We start from the raw sequence: 16,031 nt of genomic DNA, 5'->3' as shown, positions 1-16,031 counted from the left end.
CAGGAAGGTAGAAAACTGATTATACTTCACACAAAAAAAAAAAAAAAAAAAAAAAAAGTGAGAAAATGCTAAGAGCTTCTCTTCCAGTTCTCTTAGCAGACCTGATCATTAGCTCATTTGAGAGCATACTTTTGTTCTTCATTGTGCATTTTACTCTAGGCACTGGCTCAAGTGCATTGTAGAAATTGTGTTGGGCAAAGGGTTTAAGGAGTTACTTTGGGGAAGAGTCTTTATTTAATGCCAGAATATTTTACACACCTAACAAATAATTGCTTTCAAATGCTATAAAGACAATTGTGAAAAAATCCAAACTGTATACTTGCATAGAGGTCTTGTTCTTCTCCCCAGAAATTTCATGTTCTATTTTACTATTGCCCATAGGTCTTGCATCTTAATTTTTTAAATTAAGCTTTGCATTTTGAGATCATTGCAGATTCCCATAAAGTTGTAAGAAATTATACAGAGAGATCCTTTGTACCCCTTACCCAGTTTCTCCCAGTGCTAACATCTTGCAAAACTATTGTCTAAAATCACAATCAGGATACTAAGACTGACACTGTCAAAATACAGAGCCCTTGGTTTTTAGGTCAGTTTTTACATTCAGACTCTGGTGGCCGCATTTCTAACCCCGTATATCTTCCACTCAGGGATATAAACTCATGCTCATGTCTCCCACCTGCAGGGGCTGTATTAGGAAGCGCCTGAACTCCCTTCTTTTCTTCCTTCCACAAATATTTATTAAGCACATCCGCTGTCGAGTGCTGTGCTGTTGAGCACTGGATGTGGCTACCTCTTGAGACAGGTCTTGTCATCCCCAATCATATCATCACTGTAGGTTGAAAACCTCTGTGGTTTCCCAATAATGAGCTTTCCTCAAAGTCTTGTTTAATCATGAAAGTATTGAAGTTTCTCCTGAGCAAGTGATTGAGTGCTACTGAATTATGGGCAGGTAAAGTTACTCAAATTCTCCTTTTTAAATTTTTAGGTTGTCAAGGAATTCCAAAGAATTGATGTAAATGTGTACTTTGCATCGCTTCAAGGTAAATGCATATACAGTACATATCTATCTATAAGACGTTCTCCTATCTTGGAATGTGGCTACATCATGACCAAACGCCTTAAAAAATGATTTTTTATTGTGATAAAAAATGTATAACAACATTTGTTATTTTAGTCACATTCAAGTGGCATTTAATTCAGTGGTATTAAATACATTTACAATGTTGTGCAACCATCGCAACTATCTATTTCCAAAACTTCTCATCGCCATGAACCAAAACTCTACCCATTAAGCACTCACACTGAGGGCCTTTTTCAACCGAGGGAGATATTACTTCCAATTTGTGCCTTAAAGCTGTAATGCAAGGAGACTATAATGTCCTCACAGCAGTGCCAGATCACCATGGAAACTTTGTCCTAGGAAGAGCAGAGCTGGAGATGACTTAGGCCCCTTAAAACTAGAAGACTCTCCAGGGTATGAGTCTGTCTGTGAATGTAAGGAAGTATGTGTGTAGGAAGATACTGATGCTTAGGCTGAGTTCTCTAGAAACAGAGACTGAGGTAAGGATTCTTGCACAAGTGATTTACTGAGATAGTACACCTGGAAAAATTCATGAAAGAATGAGAGGAGCGGGATAGGGCAGGAAAAGAAGCTGGACAAAGATATCGTTGCAAAAGTCTACCTTACATGGAAGGACCTGGAGAGTATTATGCTACATGAAATAAGCCAGTCAAAAAAAGACAAGTGTCACATGATCTTGCTCAAATGTGTAATCTAATGAACAAAATAAACTGGTGAACAAATAGATCCAGAGACATAGAAACATAGATTAGACTGCAGAATCTCAGAGGGAAGGTGGGGGAGGGTGGGTGGGTGGGAAGAGATCAACCAAAGAACTTATAACCCATGGACACAGGCAATAGGGTGGTGAAGGCCTAGGGCAGGAGTGGAGGGAGGGGGATGGGCTAGAAGGGACTATTGGGGGCGGGGGCGGGGGAAGGGGCACATATCTAATACTTTCAACAATAAAGATTTAAAAAATTTTTTTTAAGTCTTCCTTAGCTTAATTTCACAAGAAGCACACAGCAGGAAAAGCACCCAAGGACTATTCTTCCTCGAGGCCAGGGAGCTGGCCTATTAACCCCCACCCCCATGTTAGTCTGTCAGTGGCTGCAGGCCATGCAAGGATGGAGGTGTAACCTCCCAGGCCTTTTCAGGTGAGAGGGTTCCCATTGGCCCAGGAAAGGTCTGCAGAGAAGGCCATAGCTATGAACCATTAGCAGCCAGAATCACAGCAGCTGGAGGATGGGGACACTGGCAAAGGGGACCTGATCAGGAACCAAGGCCATCTACTACATACAACCAGTTGTGGTATAGCCATGCCATGTGCTACTGGAAAAGAAACTTGGTGTAGAGCAGGGTCAGATTTTGGAACTGAGAAGAAAGAATTAAAAGGAGGAGCTGCCAAAACTTAGTATTGGTTGATGTTATAAAATATCTTTTCCTAGCGATTAACTAAACATTCTTTCTTTCTTTTGAAGATCACGTAATAGAAAAGCTGGAGAAATGTGGTTTCTTTAACGATAACAGGAAGGATATATTCTTTTTGACTGTCCATGACGCCGTTCTCCACGTACAGAACCGGGTTAAATCTCAAGAAATTCAAGATTCCATTTTAGAAACGGTAAACATGTCACCTTTTGACATATGTATCTTTCCTGAACTATCATGATTTCTATAAATGGCAAAAATTCCACAAATTTAGCTTTGAGTCTCAGTCTAGTGTTAAGCCATCTGGTAAACTTCTCAGAGCCTCAATTTTCTCACCAGTAAAATGGGAGTAAAAACATTTACTTTGCTGGGCAGATATGAAGACTGAATATGATAGTTTATAGGAAAGTACCTGGGAGCACCTCATACATATTAGTTCTATAATGTGCAGGTTTACTAATGAAGGTAGACTCTAGCTGGAGTGCCTTTTTAGAATATAGGCACTGAATCTCGGAGCTTCTGGAACTTGTACATACAAATGCAGTTTAAATTCTCAGCACTCTAGAAACTCTTGATGATAAATGTCTTTACATAGGATCCATTAGGTCATAAGTGATCTTTGAAAATGAAAAAAATTAAAAGCCATGAATTAGCCCCATGAAATAGAATAAACCCCCATTTCCTGAGGACTCCTTATTTTGTCGTCCTCTTATCCAATACCTGGTGGGCATTCTGGTACAAGAACCTCTCCTCTCACAGACGAATTTGGGAAATGAAAACAATATCTATAAAAATAACATTCATAATTATTCCAGTGATAGTCTACTATATTTTAAATTGCTTCTCCCCTACCCCCTAAAATTAGGGTAGATTCTTATTGTAAACTGGAAGTTAATGTCTGAAGTAAAAAAACTAAGTTAGAAAATAATAGCATATTATTCTTTTAAGATATAGTTAGTGGAGAGATTGCTCTGCTTAATGCTGCTGGAGAAAATACTAGTCCTAAGTACCAAGATCTGGACAGTGAATACGAAAAAGTAAAACAAGTAGCAAAACCACAAATCTAAAAAAAAAAGCTACATGCAAAATGCTTGTCTTTGAAAACTCATAAGCCTTTTTCTATCTAACTTAGAATTTTCTAACCCATGGGTAAAAACAACAAAGCAGGATCATGTAAAGTATCTAAAAAAGGTCCCTCATTAAAAGTAAAATAGAATTGCCCTGGCCAGGTGGCTCAGTTTGTTGGCGCGTTGTCCTGTACACCAAAAGGCTGCGGTTTGATCCTGGGTTGGGGCTGTACCGGAGGCAACTGATTAATGTTTCTCTCTCTCTCTCTCTCTCTCTCTCTCTCTCTCTCTCTCATCAATGAAAGCATATCCTTGGGTGAGGATTAATTTTTAAAATTTCAAGTTCTTTCTCAACATGAAAAGTTATTTTGTTATTTGTTCTTACCCAAGATCTCAGATCCCACAAATGCCACAAAAGCCACTAACCAACAGTGCCCCACCAGTGTTAGACTCAAGATTGCTTGTAATCAGGGAGGCATTGTGAGTGGCTGGGATGGATTTTTTGACCCTGAACAAATGTCAGGGTTATAATTGGGTGCTTATGTACTTACTGGTTCACTGGATGATGGGCTGAGCACTAGTGGTAGCTTCTCAGGTCAGGAACTTACACTTCTGTGTCCCCTCAGTATCTAGCACAAAGCCCTGGATATGGCAGATGGATAGTAAATGATGATAAGCCTGCCTGTGGCACTTTCCTTTTCTTCAGGAAGAATAATTTGTATTTCAGGCATATTGTGGATGCAGTGATATGACCCTCTCCCTATCCCTTCATATGACAAACACAAGGACTATCCAAAGAGAGTCCCAACTTGTAGTTACACCTATCCATTATGTCCAACTATCTGCACAGGGACTGAAGTCTCTAATTCATTTCCACACTAGCAAAGAGATTGGATTATTGATTTGTGGGTGAAAAGTAGCTAAAAGTGAAATGTCACTCTTATCTTGATAAACATCTGGAATTGCTTTGGGAATATCCTTTATGCACAAGACAAAGTCCAAACTTTTATTGGTTTCCTCTGTTATTGATTACTGCTAAGACGCAGAACTTTCCTGAACAACCAACTTCATCCATAGACATTGGCTTCCATCTCTAATGAAATTAATACCCATCCAATTTAACTTGGGACTGTTTATTGTCGTCAGTCATGAGCCCATTCAGTGCGTGCTCAATGCTGTACTAAATGCTCTTAGTTTAGCCCTTGAAATAAAGACACGATTGACTGCTGGATCACTCAGGCAGGCACTGTGACTCCTAAGAGGCAGGCACTTCAGAGGCTGGGGAAGAGAGTGGAAACGGAGGCTAGCCATGGAGAACTATGCCAGTTCACACTTGAATGTGAAAACATGGTACAGGGAAAATTAGAAGCAAGAAATACAAAAGGGCAAGAGAGCTGAAAAAGATTTTGAAGTATGTAGATTATTATAAATGAGAAGCACCAGCAGCGCTTCAGGTCATTTTCAGTGGAGTATCAGGTGGGATGATGCTATTATTTTTCTCATAAATATTTTCTGTTCTCTTTGTCAAGATCTCCCTCATCCAGGACCATAAAGATCCTCTTGAATTAATGGAAGCAGAGCTGATTGAAGAAGAACTTAATGTCGAGGATGAGGTATGAGCATTATTTCCTTTCAAAGAAAATAATTTGGATTAAATCTTGAATAGAGTAATACATATAGTGACTATGTCTGATACAAACTAGAGAAAACATTTTTTAAACCAAGACCCAAAGGCGGGGTGGAAAGACCCAAAGGATGGCTTATGAGAAAGGGGAAAATGGAAAACAAGAATTTTCCCTTGAAGACATTAAGAACTTGGGGACCTTCTGCCCCCAGACATATAGGATCTGCAACTGGAAGCTGCCGACACACTGGTCCTGATTTTATGCCTAAGCCTCCGATACTTTTTCTTCCAGAGATTTCAGTAGAGGAAAGGTGATTAGAGCGCATTTCTAACCCAGGAGTTTCATAAGCTTCAGAGATAGTATGTGAGGAACAGGAACCTCATGACAATGACTTAGAAAAGACTGAGTCTGCGTATTTCTGCCCTTGGGGACATCAGTCGATCCCTAGGACATCTGACTGCAACCTGTTATCTGAGTGAACACTGTGGCTCCACCACTGGCCTAACAAAGAAGATCAGAGAAATTGAAAGTTGAACCATGTCTTAGAACTCAAGTAGTGCTCACACAGAAATCCCTCTACACCACGCCTACGGATGTTCACTCAGCTTTTGTGTGAACGTTTCCAGACATTGGGAACTAGTAGCTTTTTAAAAAAATATATATATATATATATTTTATTGATTTCAGAGAGGAAGGGAGATAGAAACATCAGTGATGAGAGAGAATCATTACTCGTCTGCCTCCTGCACGACCCACCCTGGAGATCGATTGAGTCCGCAACCCAGGCATGTGCCCTGACCAGGAATTGAACCATGACCTCCTGGTTCACAGGTCAACACTCAACACTGACTGGGCAGCAACTAATAGCTTTCCAGGGAATTTGTTACAAGTGTTCATTGTGCTTGCAAAACTAAATTTGGCCTTTCTCTGATAACGGGTGGCTGAGATCTGCCTTTTCCAGCGATACAAACCCTCCCACGAACAGCCCTTAAATATTTGAGAGTATCTTTGAGGTCTCCACCAGACTCTGCTCCAGGTGGGACTCCTCCAGTTCCCTTTACCATTCCTGATAGACACACAATTTGGCATGGCTTCTCTGGCAAAGAAGGGGACACAACACCATAGATAGGGTTAGGCCAGCATGGAGATTATGCAACCATGACTTACCTTGGTCTCCTCAAGATATTTCTATTACTATGACTTAAAAAATGTGTTTATTTTCATAATAACTACATCAAAATCTTTGCTTTTGTTGAGCAGGGCTCAACTAAAGACTTGGGCATTTTCACATAAATTGTCATCCAGCTGGGTTTCCCGTTTATATTTATGTAATTGGTTCTTGACCTCCTGGTGCAGGACTACACATTTCTGATAGATTATATCTTGCCTGTTCCATTTAAAAACATACTTTTGAATGCTGAATCTATCATCCAGCATATTAATTACGCACCCCCACTGGTGTCATATGCAAATCTGATAAGCATGCCTTCTCTGCCTTATTCCAGGTCCTGATAAAAATGTTGAGAAGCATAATATTCAAACCCCTATGGTAAAATCAGGCAGGGAGGGTGACAGGCTGAGAAGACTTTTGCGGAGGAAATACACTGCTAGGGTGAAAACTGGAGGTCCTGCATCTTAGCCCATCAGCTTAGTGAGCCCAGGAATAAAATCTCTGGGTAGTAGTTTATGACTATGGATAGAGGGCCAACTTAGTTGAGTACAAACTCATATATCAAAATTGGTACTTAAAAAAATTCCACATTATATAGAAGTATTTTTAAAAATTTATCCTTATTATTAAAAGTATTACAGATGTCTCCCTTTCCCCCATTGACCTCTTCTACCACCCTGCCCCTTCCCTCCCCTCCCCCTTTCCCCACACTATTGTATGTGTCCATGGGTTATGCATATATGCATATAATGCTTTGGTTAATCTCTTCTGGCCCCCCCTCCTCACTTCCCTCTGAGATTCGTCAGTATGTTCCATGCTTAGAAGTATTTTTGATTGCCATATAACAAGATCATTCAGGTAGAATTCCTGTAGAGAGTGAGGCAGTATGCAGAGTGGTTTTAAGGACATGGACTATAGAGCCAGATGGATTTGAGTGCAAACCTTGATTCTACTACTTACTGGCTATGTAGCCCAGGACAAATTACTTACCTGTCTTCATGTAAAATAGGAATATTAATTCCTCAAGGAATTGTGGAAATTAAAGGATGTGTATTAAGTGCTCAATAATTAGTAATTATTGCTTTTAAATAAATCTAATTAAATGATGATGAGTTACAAATTAAGTTTTTACCCTATTTTTATCATGACAATATATAACTAAGATGAGCAAATGCAAGCAACCAACACTAACATTTACATATTTGTAAAAAGACTGAAGGAGAATTCAGTTGTATTAACACTTGGTTTCCCCTTTGTTTCCACAGGCTATGCGTAGCCTTGCTTCCTGAAAGCGGGCTCAGGGGCCACAATAAGCAAGGACTGCAAGGCAGAGTTCAACCACCAATGTCATTCTATGCAAGCGTTTTCTGCATCGACTACTTCTTTGGACTTGAAACACTCATTTTCCATTCGATTTTTAAAATGTACATATTTTTATTGATTTCAGAGAAGAAGAAGAGAGAGGGAGAGAGAGATAGAAACACCAATGATGAGAGAGAACCATCGATTAGCTGCCCCACACTGGGGATTGAGCCCGAAACCCGGGCATGTGCCCCAACCGGGAATTGAACCAAGACCTCCACTTCATAGGTGGATGCTCAACCACTGAGCCACACCAGTTGGGCCCATTAGATTTTTTAAAAACCTTTGTGTGTGTTTTTTAAACATCTTAACCATCGAAAGAAAGAGATTTAAAATTGTTTCTAGGCTTTATTTATAAAATAAATAGCTTACCTCCAAAATGTGTAAAATGGTGAGGAGAATTACCCTGGCAATGTAACAATGTCTAGCTAGCACCTGCTTATGCCATGCTGCTGTTCCTCTGACACGTTGGCTAACACTGTTCGTGTGAGAACTGGTTACCTCTGTTCAGTCGGGATAAGTGTGACCCCACAGCTCCTGTGGGCAGTTGAGCCAGGAATGATCATCATGAAAACATTCCATTTCTGACCGGCCTGCATCCCCATGAGCTGCACTGAATCACAGGGTGAGGGCCCACCGAGTAAATGCTGATATAGAATTGTTAATGCATTTATCAATAAAGGCCTTCAAAAATCACTTTTGGTAAACACGTCGAAGAGTTTTTAAAATGCAAATTGGGTTATTACTTAATTATGAATGTTACAGTGACCATATATGTAACCAGAATTCAGAATCAAGGTCCACTTCAAAGCTGCAGAACTAAACTGATATATTTTAAAAGCATTGATTTAGAGAGGTGAAGCAGTAAGAAGATTATTGTGGTTTATCAAAATCACCTTTTGATATGATAATCATGGATCACAATTAGGATCAAATAAAACATATGAAAGACTATCTCTGCCTTAAAAATGCAATTTTAACTTAGTTTATAGAAATAATCATTGTGTAGAGTTACATAGCGGTATGGTCTATTTAAAACCTACTACAAAAATTGTGTTATTTTGAACAAAAAACAATTTTGATATGTTTGTAAGACTGTGGTGATTAAAATAAGTTTATGTTTTTCTCTAAAATTTAGCAATATGTAAAGTAAGTCATCTTTAACTGAATTCTGACCACCTTTCAAAAAAATCTAAAAAGTAAATAATTTGGATATAACTCTATGTTTAAAATGAGTTTTTTAAGACAGAACAGTCTACCTGAACTCAATAGCAAAAGAAAAAAGTGGTTTGGAATATTTACATTGAAAATGTTTAGGTTTTTAAAAATCCATATTTTGAGCCAGAAAACATGTTAATTTTACTTAATCTTTTCTGACTGCCAACAATTTCCTAGGCATTATATATAATACATAAGCTGTGGTTCCGGGGACTATTCCTATATTCAGGGTGTCCCCCCAAAATGTATACACACTTTAACAGCTGATAGTTCAATTTTGAAAATGAAATGTATTTTAATAAACACTGCCTTTATAATTATTCAAAGTGTGTGTATACATTTTGGGGGGACACCCTACATTTCATGCTCAAGTAAATGAAGTTGTACTTCATTTCTAGGGAAAAATAAACACTCAGGTCCCCAACGGACACAATGTCTTACATGGTTGAGAATTATATCCTTCCTTTGGCACAGATGTGGGAAATTCCCAAATCCAAGGGCAGCATGTCTTACCTCTGTTTTTTCTTATATAAATGAGAAACAGGTCTCTACTTCTGAAGGAATATCATCAGTGATCATACCAAATTGGTTAAAAGAATCATCATCGCCACCCCCACCCCTATTCTGCACATTGGAATTTGAATTAGTTGTAATGGATTGTGATGTTACAATATTCTTTCATGCTCATGGGTTATTCTGTCTTTAATTGACTTAGAACAGATTTCTCCCCATGCTGAGTACAGTATAACCAGGATTATGCTATCTCATTTTCACAGTAATACCTGCTTATAATGGCAACAAATCATATCTCTAAAGAGTGAATATAAAAGTCTTGCAGAAAATGGATGAATACCTCTGTTCAATAGAGGAAATATGCACTGCTTATTTTTTTTATTAGTCGAAGGAAATAACCAAAGTAATCCTTTACAATAAGGCTAGAGTTTTGTGAAATCCTGGTTCCATTTGTGACTATATAAGACCAGGGTATTTGACTAGTTTCCCAAGCAATAGGAATACTGTCTCTTCCATGCATTTTTAAATAATATACATATTTTAATTCTGTATTGCCAATGGAAAATTTACTTGAAATTAAAATTGTTTTTTGTTATGTTTTTAACCTATATAAGAGTCCAGTGTTGTATATGAATTTCAATAAATAAAGATATCAAATTGTACATTTGGAAATTACTGCACATATTTCTTAAATTAAATGTAAAGTTATCTTTTAAATACTCTACTGTGTCCCTTCTGAACAAAACTATTAAATATAATGAAAAATGTTAAATTTTAAGTTTGCAATTACACTTATCACTCAGGCAAAAAAAACCCACTGATGGCGTTAAGGAAGGGAGAGAAATAAAAAAGGAATTAATTGAAGAAACAGAAAAAAGGAGGGTTTAAATAAAAGATGGAGAGAAGAAGTCAGGAAGAAATAGGAAAAATAGAATTTGGTTGTGGGCAAAGAAATTCAAATAGAGGATTAAATTTCAATACAATCATTTAAGAACTCAGATAATTTAGCAACACTCCTCCCATACTATCTTGTGATTCTTGGTCCCCCTTACCTGGCTCTATTTTCTTCCCACATAGTAGTTATCACCTGCTAGAATGCTCTAGAATTCACTTATTACTGTTTATTTTCTTTCCAGGCCTCCTCCCCTATGCTAGAACTTAGGCTTCACCAGGGCAGGGTTCTTTGTTTTATTCTTGGACATACACGAAGCACTAGAAGAGTGAAGAGTGCCAGGCACACAGTAGGTGCTTAATAAATACTGTTGGAAGACCGAAATAAGCTGCAGTGATGCTAAATAAGGCCAACATAGTTAGTGGATGGCAGTCACCTGAGCGAAGAAGACATTCAGAGTTTCCTGGGCTTCTCAGGCCTACCCTAGCACTCCCAGACTGTTCATTGTGAATCTGCTAAGTTGCCCACTACATGCTTTTCTTCAGGAACATCTTTGGACCCGGACACAGAGGAACAGGATCTTCTAGCTTCAAGGCCATCTCTAATGCACTATTTTATATCTTAGATCAAGTACTCCAGTATTCTGAGTCCCTCCCCCCTTAAAAAACTTTATATTTTGAAACACAGATTCACAGGAATTTGCAAAGAACTGTACAGCAAGATTCCCATTCACCCTTCACCCAGCCTCCCCCGATATTAACATCTGGCATAACTGCAGTGCAACATAAAACCCAGGGAATTGGCACTGGTACACACCATAGATCTTATTCATATTTCACCAGTTACACATATACTCATTTGTGTGTGTGTGTGTCTATGTAATTTTACACCAACTATAGTTTCATGTAAACACCACCACAATCAAGATGCTTAACTGTACCATCAGCACAAGACTCCTTCTGAGGGCCCTTTTTAAAAAGCACTGCGAGGACAGATACACCTGTTCACATCCCAGCATCCCAGACTTATGGCTGGAGCTGGAGGAGCGCCTCTCAGATAATACTTCCTATGGCCAGGATAAGTTGAACACCTACTCTTCTATTTTAGAATTTGTTTGTGATTTGCACTTGTATTCATTACCAGCCCAGTCACGGAGGGGCTCTCGGCCATTCAGGAGGAGCATCTGAAGGTCACCCTTCAGAGAAAAAGAAAGACACAAGTTCTTGACAACCAGCCCTGCAAGTTGGTGGAGACTCTTTGGAAGGGAGACCAGGCATGGCATTTGTCTTCGTTCCCGCTGCTGTAACACATCACCAAAGACTGCGGGCTGAAACAACACACATTTATTCCTCTCAGTTCTGGAGACTACAAGTCAGCTGTTGGTGAGTGCCCTCCTCCTGGTTTGAGAGGGCTGTGTTCTTGCCGTGTTCTCACATAGCTGGCTCTCTGGCCTCTTCTTATAAGAGCACTAATCCCATCATGAGGGCTCCACTCTTCTATTCACCCCACCTCCAAACACCATCACTTTGGGATTATGATTTTGACGTAGACATTTTGGAAGGGGACACATTTGAGTCATTGCTGCTCTCTTCAAGACACCTGTGATCTAGGTGGCACTGCCGCACATGAGGACAGACTCTGATCTCTGCGAGCTGATCAAAGTAGTCAACCTTATCCCATCCAGGTGAATTCACTTCCCAGCTCATCAATTTGTGGTAAATCAGGCACATCAGGATCCTGTAACCCATTCCCCCACGCTTATACCATACACGAAGGAGGCCTGGTCATCCTTCTATCCCCTGCAGAGAACTACCGAGGTGAATAGAGAGGTCTGGACCATTCGAACACACTGGGGAGCTCATGACCTTTCTCTAGTAAGCTCCTAATTAAGTGGGGAAGGGAAGGAAGTGGTGAGAAATGAGGCTGGGAGGTGGACTGGAGCCAGATTATGAGGGGCCTTGTATACCACATTAAGGATCTTGAATTTTATCCTCAACTCTGGTAAGAGATAAGGGCAAAATGGCTGGGTTACATTACTTAGCTAATCCAGTCAACTGACCTGGATACCTAGAAATAAATTCAGAAGGTGTAATTAAAGTAGAAATGAATGAAGCTTTTGTTGTTTAGTTTCCAAGGAGAGAGTAACAGATGGACATGGACATATTAGCTTTTGTGATTTAGAAAAAACAAGCCTATTCCCTGGATGTGATTTTATTTCCCTAGTTTTATCCTTTTAAATACAATTTTAATATTCTATTATCTATAATGATATGAGGCATTACTTTCATAATTAGAAAAATATGTGTTATATTAAAGCACTTAGGGCAGAAACAGATACTGATTTGACATTGTAGAGTTAACATTTCCTTATAAACATGCTGCTGTTTCTATGTAAGAGTCATTGTCTTCTCTGGTTTTATTTGCTTGTAAACAAAAAGAATTTTTGGTTCTGAAAACAATGGAAGAAGTGATTTCTTAATATTTCTGTTTAAACCAGTTATTAAATGTCTGTGACAAAATACAAGGTCTGGCAAAGGAAAGCCCTTTGCTGTCACTTTCTCCCAACGAATTCAAGGTCTTGAACCCTAGGGCAGGGGTGGGCAACCTTTTGTGAGTGCGTGCCAAAACCAGCAAAATCTCTGACTCAAAATTCTTCTGCATGCCAACCCTAATTTTTTGAGAACATGTTATGCCTACTTGATATCTCTTAAGGTGTACGTATGTGAAGAACCTTGAAGAAATAATAAAATTCATTCGAGTCACAAAAACACAGTATATGATGATGAAAAATACATTTATTTTTTAATGTATACATGTACACTGATAGTCCGACAGAAAACTTTATGACTCCGTTTGATATTATCAGAACTTTTGCTGCTGCATCACTGATGACAGAGGTTTTACATCAGGTTTATATTTCGTGACCTTCAAAGATCTGCACAAGCTACTACTTTCATCCGTCAGGCTACTCCTATTACGAGACTTAACAAAATTCATCACTGAGAACAAAGATTCACAAGCGTATGTGGATGAAACCAAAACACTGGTCGGATCTAGGAAGGCAGGGAGAGTTAAGGCAGAGGCATAGAAATTGCTCTTCCCCTCTCTCGTCAATCCATGTCTATGGTCTTTAAGATAACTTGTTATGTAAAATTATTTATTTATCTAAGATGCACCTACACTGAATTTATCTGAAAAATAAAAAAGTCGATATTAAGAAAAAAAATTGTAAATGGAAGATTATAAGAGAGGGTTTCGTGTGCCAGCGAAAGTTACTGGCGTGCCATGTTTGGCACGCGTGCCAGGGGTTGCCCACTCCTGCCCTAGGGAGTGACGCTGCGCTCTTATTTACTGCAGCTCCTTCCTCTCTACAGTCAGTGGTTGGCCTAAACAGAGACACAGTCAGCCACACAGTGTGAGGAAGCTCAGGGTAAAAATCTGTACTCAGGGGAGAAACCACATGAAGACCAAATTGCCTGCTTAAATAGCTAAGGCTAGTTTCTCTCTTTAAAAACATTTTTAAAAATTGATTTCAGACAAGAAGGGAGAGGGAGAGATAAAAATGATGAGAGAGAATCTTTGTTTGGCCACCTCCTGCACATCCTACACTGGGGATCGAGCCTGCAACCCAGGCATGTGCTCTGACTGGGAATTGAACCATGACCTCCTGGGTCACAGGTCAACACTCAATCACTGAGCCATGCCAGTCAGGCTAGCTTCTCTTTTTAGTATCATTTGCACACACCCTCGCCCTACCCCTACCCCTTTTTAGGACATAAGTTTTCCCATCAGTTCCTTATTCATTCATTGGTAACAGTGCACCTATTTTCTGATAGGCACAGAACTAAGAGCTGGCTATCCAATGAGTGGTAAACAAAACAGACAATCTCTGTTCTCATGAAACATATGGGATGCCGGAAGCCGGTCCATCCTTGCTGCTTGACACAGTCGCTGCAGGAAAGAAACATCTGCACAGCATATGTTTCAAGGGACCTGGTGTATATAGCATACTGTTCTTAATATGTTTGCTCCCCTTAGCGCTGTTTTAACCAAGGTCACCTCTCCGAGAAAGGTTGTTTCCCCAGGTAGGAATTTTTCCCTGAAGTCAGGGAGGGGATGCCTCTCCTAGAAAGGTTGTTTCCCCAGGTAGGAATTTTTCCCTGAAGTCAGGGAGGGGATGAAACTCCTTAACTAAATGCCAGGCGGGTAGTTAATCACTACAAACAATCATGCTTAAGCTACATAATCTTTACTCCCTGGAATGGAGATAAGAAACGCCCTAACCTTTGTAATAGAAATTGACAGGATTAAAATCAACTGGGATAAATACGGATGTAACAAGACAATAAACAGCAGAACTTCGCTGGAGATCCAGACCAGAACTTGGCTGGAGATCCTGGCTAGAGATCCTGGCTAGGCTGCTGATCAACTGAACGCTGTCTCTGTGTCATTCCTTCTTCGCCGACTCCATCCACACCTTTGGGGACCCCTGGACCTGCTGGGGTTGGACCCCGGCACTTGAAAAGGGACTGTTTGGGGGCCCTGGCAGCTCCAGAATTTCTATTTAGTTGAGGCTTAGAGGTAACCAGCTACTTGTAAGTAAGAGCCAGAAGAGATTTGTCTTAAATATCTAATTGCATAGCGTTTGATTACACTACACTAACCAAAAATACACACACCGGAAAACTGAAAAAGCAAAGCCTCAGTGACTTATAAAACAAAGCTCTTTTTTGTTGGGGTCCAACCCCAGCAGGTCCAGGGGTTCCCAAAGGTGTGGACGGAGTTGGCGAAGAAGGAATGACACGGAGACAGCGTTCAGTTGATCAGCAGCCTAGCCAGGTTCTCTAGACAGGATCTCCAGCCAAGTTCTGTGTTTTATTGTCTTGTTACATCTGTATTTATACCAGTTGATTTTAATCCTATCAATTTCTATTCCAAAGGTTAGGGCGTTTCTTATCTCCATTCCAGGGAGTAAAGATTATGTAGCTTAAGCATGATTGTTCGTAGTTAAAGTGATTAACTACCCGCCTGGCCCTTAGTTAAGGGGTTTTATTCCCTCCCTAACTTCAGGGAAAAACCCTACCTGGGGAAACAACCTTTCTCGGAGAGGTGACCTTGGTTAAAACACATAGCACCAAGAAGGGGAACAAACATATTAAGAACAGTATGCCACATACGCCAGGTCCCTTGAAACATATTCTGTGCAGCCACCTCTCAGATTGGGTTGTTTATGACTTGGAAGAAGACTGACAAGCAGTGATAGTGAGTATAGCTATAAACATAATGGATGGAGTGCACAAGGAGCCTTGTTCCTATAGAAGGTTGCTGGCCTCTTCAGTCAAGGGATTTCAGCTGTCCTCAAGTCGGTGGTTTGGTTGTCCTTGTTGATTTGGCTAGCGGTCAGCGTCATTGGCGACGGGCTTCCCGAAGCGTCAGCACGTTGAAGGCCTGATCATGGGTCCATCAGGGCCGTGCTTGACGGTGGTGTCGATGTCCGGGGAGGAGTCAGCTGTGCCCTTTGGGTTGGCCGATATGGATGATACCGGGGAGGAGGTGGAGGAGGCGGGGATGGAGGGTAGTAGAAAGAAAAAGAAGAGAAAGCAAAAGAACTACAAGGCATGGAAGTGTTTAGAAAAAAGAGGGAGAAGAAAGGGAAGAAAGCAGCATCCTGACACAGCCCTTTCCTTCAGCT

At 40.1% G+C, this 16,031-nt stretch overlaps 1 protein-coding gene across 2 annotated transcripts in view; it reads left to right on the top strand.

Annotated features, from left to right (window-relative positions):
* The window catches only part of SLC26A4 (solute carrier family 26 member 4), a 41,940-nt gene extending 34,047 nt beyond the window's left edge, over positions 1 to 7,893 (top strand). The window contains exons 18-21 of one of the 2 annotated variants that reach the window (XM_036327520.1): positions 986 to 1,040; positions 2,542 to 2,684; positions 5,088 to 5,171; positions 7,620 to 7,893. In XM_036327520.1, the coding sequence (XP_036183413.1) occupies positions 986 to 1,040; positions 2,542 to 2,684; positions 5,088 to 5,171; positions 7,620 to 7,643 (306 nt within the window). In that variant the 3' untranslated portion in view covers positions 7,644 to 7,893. The remainder of the gene's footprint in view (positions 1 to 985; positions 1,041 to 2,541; positions 2,685 to 5,087; positions 5,172 to 7,619) is intronic. The other variant, XM_036327521.1, reaches the window with a different exon arrangement.
* Positions 7,894 to 16,031: the final 8,138 nt, after the last annotated feature.

Source organism: Myotis myotis, unplaced genomic scaffold (genome assembly GCF_014108235.1).
Source record: "Myotis myotis isolate mMyoMyo1 unplaced genomic scaffold, mMyoMyo1.p scaffold_m19_p_11, whole genome shotgun sequence".
Taxonomy (NCBI): domain Eukaryota; kingdom Metazoa; phylum Chordata; class Mammalia; order Chiroptera; family Vespertilionidae; genus Myotis; species Myotis myotis.
The sequence above is the reverse complement of the archived record's forward strand: the minus strand, read 5'-3'. Positions and strand labels throughout refer to the sequence as shown.